The sequence below is a fragment of the Erpetoichthys calabaricus genome, chromosome 4 (genome assembly GCF_900747795.2).
Source record: "Erpetoichthys calabaricus chromosome 4, fErpCal1.3, whole genome shotgun sequence".
NCBI lineage: Eukaryota > Metazoa > Chordata > Cladistia > Polypteriformes > Polypteridae > Erpetoichthys > Erpetoichthys calabaricus.
Genome location: NC_041397.2, coordinates 56350143 through 56356997, shown reverse-complemented (window position 1 = coordinate 56356997; position 6855 = coordinate 56350143). Strand labels below are relative to the sequence as shown.

The following is a 6855-nucleotide window of genomic DNA, read 5'->3' as shown; positions in this document are numbered from 1 at the left end:
CTCAACCGGGTATTGATTTTATACCTTCTAACAAAAGTAGGTTAAATGTTTATGTAAATCTTCCAATATATTAAAATGTATGGAAAAAGGAGCAAGCGCTGTCTTCATGCTTTACTTTATTTCATGACAGATAGATAGATAGATAGATAGATAGATAGATAGATAGATAGATAGATAGATAGATAGATAGATAGATAGAAATCTCTTTTTAACACATTAAACTACCGTAAATAACCTCCAGGGGGCTTGGAAAAGGTCAAAACCATTTACAGATTCCCAGTTGGGACTACAAATGAGGATTACGTCTTGAGTTTGTTACCTAATCTGAGGGTCGTTTCTTGCCTGTCAGTATTAGTTTATGCAGTCATGATAATGCTTTTAAAATCCCAGCAAGATTCAAAGGTCGATTAGTAAAAGTATGGAGACAAAGAATAGACGAACATTTGATTATTTAGTGTAACTTTGCTCAGCAGGTTTCTAGGAAGGCACCTCTATAAGAACCTTAATCAATATTAATACAAATTTAGCATATCAGATAAAATAAGATAAAAATAACTAATAAGTTATTGTTATAACAAAAAAGTCAGAATATTAAAAATGTATTAACCTTTTCCATCGAAAACAAACCCGGTATTCCAAGCCGTTGTTCAATGGACAGCTCAAAGTTAGAGTGGTCTTCTTAGCAACTGACGGGATTTTCTTTCTTCTTCATGTTTTTGTGGAGACGTATAATTTAACAATAAGTGAGGTGAATTTTGCAAGAATACGTAAATTCCTCTATTCGCTTTTTATGCCGTGTCATTTTCTTGTGACACTTTCTATAAAGACACTGTAGATGAAAGTTGAGATTCCTGATTTGTAAAGAGAGCAGATTACAAATCGGGCTGCTTGAAACAGCTAAAGGAGCCGCTAGTGATAACACAGCACCTGACACACGGACATCAGGGCATCCATTTATCATGTTTTGTATTTTTAATTCTTACTAAGTTGATAATAATAATAATAATAATAATAATAATAATAATAATAATAATAATAATAATAATACGAGGTTATCTACACTATGATACTGTATGTTTTTGCATCAATATATATATAGTTAATATGGATGCTGAACAATCAGGTTTTAAAAAAATAAAAAAAATGATAAGAGTGCCTCTCGAAACGTATGATTACACTCTGAAATAGAACACGATCCTTGTGAACACATGGATTTTTACCGTACGCATAAGTTTAGTGTAAAGTAATATTTCTGTTAAATATCGATGTATAACAGAAAAGAGTACAGAAATGATTTTTACGAAAAAAATCGATACCTTGAATGCTGTATATTTTATATGACCAAACACTTATGTACTGCAAAAACTGATAATAAAACCGCGAGTGATGCTGACACTAGCAATAGCGAAATGTCTCACGTCTGTATTATGAGGTTCTATAGCGTTTGGATCAAGTACTCCTTTTTGTCAGACTACAGCGCACATATGTAGAATTTGTGTGTATTTCAGGGGTTTTAATCATTTTAATGGAGTAAGAATAATGAGTATTATCGTTTAAAAAATGGGTACATAATTATACCTTTCAGTTTCTTTAAGTGCACTGCTTTTTCCATGCAGAACTCACTTCAGACGTATACTGAGGTAATTAATCAAACAAAAAGTGACAACGGAGTTGATATTCTATTCATTAGTTACATTTGAATTAGTCGATCTGGAGCTTTAAAGCTGACACGTTTAAAGCAGTTTCACATGAAATCTTGAGTCTTACAAGCAAAGGACTGGGCGTTTTAATTTTAATGCCATTGTGCGTAACTATAGTATTAATTTCAAAGGAGATCAATGAGCAATAAATACAATTTTAAAAAACGCGCATATTGGGAGAATGGCATATTTGCAAATCGAAAATAGAGCAGTATTAATACTGATGACATTTAGACAGACACAAAGGCAGGCACATAGATAGATAGATAGATAGATAGATAGATAGATAGATAGATAGATAGATAGATAGATAGATAGATAGATAGATAGATAGATAGATAGATAGAACATTGTGAAAAAAAACCTTCGCCATTTATAGTGAACCCCCGAGACTCCGGTTATTGAAACAAGACATGCACATTATTCACAAATTATTTTAAGAATAGGGATGACTTTCAAATCTGTTTGAAATATTAAGCAGCCAGTGTGAAATCGTCTAGTACGTTTACATTACATCTAGAGTTACGCAAATCTATAGTTAGGTTAGAGACGTTTACGTGAACTAACACTGCGCATAACTTACCTTCATTTGCAGCAGCTCATAATCCTCCGCGCTATATTGAAATAGTGAACTGCAGCACAAGTCTTCTTCTGATGCTAGAAAGATGGTATCGATTGGGGATTCGACCACTTAAACGACTGAATACACGTACTGTACCACTGTAATGCGTTGAATCTCAGTGTTAAACCTGTGCAACAGTGATGCCGAATCAGATAAGTAGGTGTCTATCTAATGCATGTTAATGAGTGTTTAGCAATCTGAGCACACGTACTGTACATGAAGAAATTAATAATAATTAAAAACAGCCCTGTGCAGGTTTCGTAACGAGTGGCGAATGACATATGGTATTTCAAACTTTTTTTCATTTGCGGGCCAACATATTCGCTGTTATGCTCAGTGTTAACAGAATGTAGCAGCACTGGGCAATTTTAGTGAAACTAGTTTGTTTTAGTTTCAGGGTGGTTAAAAACGCTCACGAAAACAGCAGCCCCCAAAACAGCCCATCTCTAAAACGCATTCCATTGTTTACTGGCACATTAAACGCTACTATTCGCTTTGAAGTTTTTGTCTAATGTCTCTAAACTGAAAGAAAATGTTTTCCTATTACTTAATTCAATCATAGCGAAGACGCTTGCTAAAAAGCCCACGGATTTAGCCCAAAGTGTGACAGAGTTCTCTTTGTGTTTGCTTATCCTCTGCTGTCACACACTTTAATTCGCTTCTCTTTATCTGGCATTCAAAACTTTCTACAATGACATTCAATAAGGTCCAGCGGCTGAAAACCTGGTTATTTTTATATATTCTTCCACAGTACCCTGGGGCTTAGGCTTGGTGTTTATTCAGTCGATCTGAATTCCGTTGCCTGCGGCTATTCGATTGTTTCCATGTATTCTAAACCGACGCTAATTTTCTATTAAAAACAACTACTTAAATAAGCGTTGTTACACATATAAATATTTGGCATTCTACTCGATTCCTATGTGTTGCCTATTAAAGTGAAACAAGTCATATCAATAGTTTACTATTTAACTTTCTAATCTTTGTCAAATATGAAGCGATAGATAGATAGATAGATAGATAGATAGATAGATAGATAGATAGATAGATAGATAGATAGATAGATAGATAGATAGATAGATAGAGTGCTATTACAGACAGACAGACAGACAGACACACAGATAGATAGATAGATAGATAGATAGATAGATAGATAGATAGATAGATAGATAGATAGAGTGCTATTACAGATAGACAGACAGACAGACACACAGATAGATAGATAGATAGATAGATAGATAGATAGATAGATAGATAGATAGATAGATAGATAGATAGATAGATAATAATAATTTGTCAAAAATATGTAGCTTGTTTATATTGATTTGTTAACATGGGTATTTTATCACTTTATTATCTGTAGACCTGTACATAATCACTAATACTACTTTTTAAAACAGATATATCTTCTTTCTTTCTTTCTTTCTTTCTTTCTTTCTTTCTTTCTTTCTTTCTTTCTTTCTTTCTTTCTTTCTTTCTTTCCCCTTTTTCCTAAGTCGTTTGATAGTTGATGCGTTAGGAAAGGCGTTCAACATTGTGAAGAATATAATAGTATTATTCTTTCAAGCAGTAAATGTATTTCATTTAAAGAAACGCTTTTTTGGAAATCGGGTTATTATCTAAAGAAAAGTTTATACCCAGTCAAACAGACAAACAGTTGAAACAGGGATATAAAGTCTCAGCATTACCTCAACATTATTCGGACGATAAATACAAAAAAATTCTTCAATGATGCTCGTGTCGTTGAAAGCTTCATAAACCAGCTATATTGGGTAAACACCGAAAATTAAATATTTTGTAGACAGAACGAAAAACGGGAGAGGAGGAGGAATGAACGCTTGTTACGGCGTGGGTGGGGTTGACAAGAATAGAGTACATTATGCAGTTCATTTAGTTAACAAGTGAAATAAAGGGGAAGCGTGCAGAGTGAATGCCAAGAGAAAAGGCACAAAAAGCCTATTGAGAGCACTCAGCCGCTCATGGCGTAACCATCACATGGCCAAACTATGTCCCGACTATTTAAACCAGACCGCTCTCCTCTTTCAGCACCACTCTGCTATCCAACGACTTTGATAACATAGTGAAGCGTTTGGCACAGAAGGGTCTCAGTATCATACAGATATAAACTCCGTACAGCTTGTGCTAAGATGCCGAGGTCTTTCCTAGTGGATTCCTTGATTCTCAGAGAAGCGAATGACAAGGGCAGTGAAAACACCCCGCCGCTCTTTCCGTACGCGGTGCACCCTTCGCATCCTCTGCACGGGCTCTCTTCAGGTTGCCACTCCCGAAAATCCGGCCTTCTGTGCGTGTGTCCACTGTGCGTTACGGCCTCCCAGCTTCATCCTTCGCCACCAGCTTTACCTTTACTTAAAGCGTCGTTCCCAACCTTTGGCTCTCAGTATTGCCACTCCGCTCTTGCAAGGCAACACACAACGTCAACGGGAGTGAACATTAGCCACGGACCAAGTATCTACCAAGCAGCATATCCCGTCCCAGACCCGAGACAGTTTCACTGCATTTCTATTGGTAAGTTTTGAGACTTCCGTCTCAGGGAGTTTTCTTCATAATAATAATAATAATAATAATAATAATAATAATAAATACGTTTAAGTAGTGTTTTGCATGCTGCTATGATTTGTATAAACACATTTGTTTTTGAAAATTTCAATAATCTCGTTGCTCGAGGTGTTTTCTTCATTATGTAAGTGGCTTGTCAATTTCTACTGGTTTCTGTAGATGTATTAAACATTACGGTTTCTAGTCGTGCCAAACTAGACTGTCATGTACTATAGACTGTATACAAACGTCGTAATAATTTAGAATATGAATGCTGGATGAGTTGCTGACAGACTGGTGGTTTATGTTTTTGTCTACACAGAAAGCAACTCGAGTCAGTTGCAGAGCAGTAAGCGGATGCGCACGGCGTTCACCAGCACGCAGCTTCTGGAGCTTGAGAGGGAGTTCTCCACCAACATGTACCTTTCCCGATTACGGCGCATCGAAATTGCCACCTATCTGAATCTGTCAGAAAAGCAGGTGAAAATATGGTTCCAGAATCGCAGAGTGAAACACAAGAAAGAAGGCAAAAGTAGCTCACACAGAGCAGGACCGCATGGTTGCAAATGCTCATCGCTGTCATCGGCAAGGTGTTCAGAAGAAGAGGAGGACCTTGAAATGTCACCTTCATCTTCCGGCAAGGATGACAGGGACCTTTCGGTAACCCCGTAACTGTGAACTCTCCACATTAATGCAGCATCAAAGACTCTGGGCACGGGACAGGAAATAAACACTACAGCCAAACTACTACTGCAAAACCCGAAGAAACACAACGGATATTTTATGATCTGTAAAATGAATATACAGACTTGAGTCAATTGTAAGAAGCTGATAACTGTAAAAATGCAACTTGTTCAAAAGATGTATAAATGTATATAGGCGTATATATAAATATATACATATATATTTACACACACTGGTGTGTTTCTGTTGTATATGTTCTTGTTTTTTTGGGTCTTCAGAAAATCTCTGCCAAGAGCTGCCTGTCAAAAGATTTCCAATGAGATCGCCAAAAGGTGGTCAGATAAAGTACGTTGTATATATCTCGGAAATGTTGCCGTTATATTTTTGAGAAGAACAGTCAAGTATTTTGTATCAATATTGACTGCTGTTTAGCTTTACATAAAGTTATTTTTTAGCTTCTCCTTTGTTGGAGATATGTAATGACGGGGCATTTCCTTTTTTTTTTACTGTAAAATATATTCAGAATGATGTAAACTGTTAATTTTCCATTGTTTCCTAAAGACATAGTTTGTGCAACTGTATTGTCAATGTAATTGAAGATATTTATTTATTTATTTAAAGAAATAAAAAGAAAACGTTTCCTACCACCTGTCATGTTTCAGAGTCTTGTCGCCTTTTTGCGCACCAGACCTGCATTGGTCTGCTGCGGCGGATTGTGGAGCCCCTTCAGGTGCCATACTGTAAGCTTTGATTTTAAAACTGGATAATTATAAGAGACCTTTCAACTAAATAATCTGTGTCATTATAATTACAGCTCTTGCAGTCTCTATAACAGTGTGCTACCAAACCGCTATTCCACAGAATTCGTGATTTCTCCGAGTCTACTAAACCAGATAATTGATATGATATCATATCTGTAACTGTGTCTGTGGCACTAAGAAAATCAAATGAATAAATAAATAAATAACACTAGTGAAGAAACCTTTCATTAATGTTGGTTTGTAACGCTCCCAATGTGTTCTTTTTAAAGTAGTGTTGCGCGTATTTGTGCACAGTGTCTTAAAAGAGTCTCAAACTTTTCAAAGGAAAATGTGAAACACCACCAAATACGATAAACGCACTGGGGCTATATGCGCAAAGCATAAAATAAAGATTTAGCAACTCATATAAGTAAGAAGAGTCAATAATTTATAGATATCCATCCGTAATGGAGCAATGCTGAAAAATTATCATAAAAATGGGCATTACGTATTCAGTCACACGCATATAAAGGTATTAGTCCTGACACTTTTAAGC

At 35.9% G+C, this 6855-nt stretch overlaps 1 protein-coding gene across 1 annotated transcript; it reads left to right on the top strand.

Moving 5' to 3' along the window:
* The first annotated feature begins 4300 nt into the window (after positions 1-4300).
* On the top strand, positions 4301-6206 carry gsx1 (GS homeobox 1). Its single transcript, XM_028801254.2, has 2 exons — positions 4301-4845; positions 5198-6206. The coding sequence occupies exons 1-2, from the start codon at positions 4467-4469 to the stop codon at positions 5545-5547; spliced, it is 729 nt and encodes a 242-aa protein (XP_028657087.1). The 5' UTR covers positions 4301-4466; the 3' UTR covers positions 5548-6206.
* Positions 6207-6855: the final 649 nt, after the last annotated feature.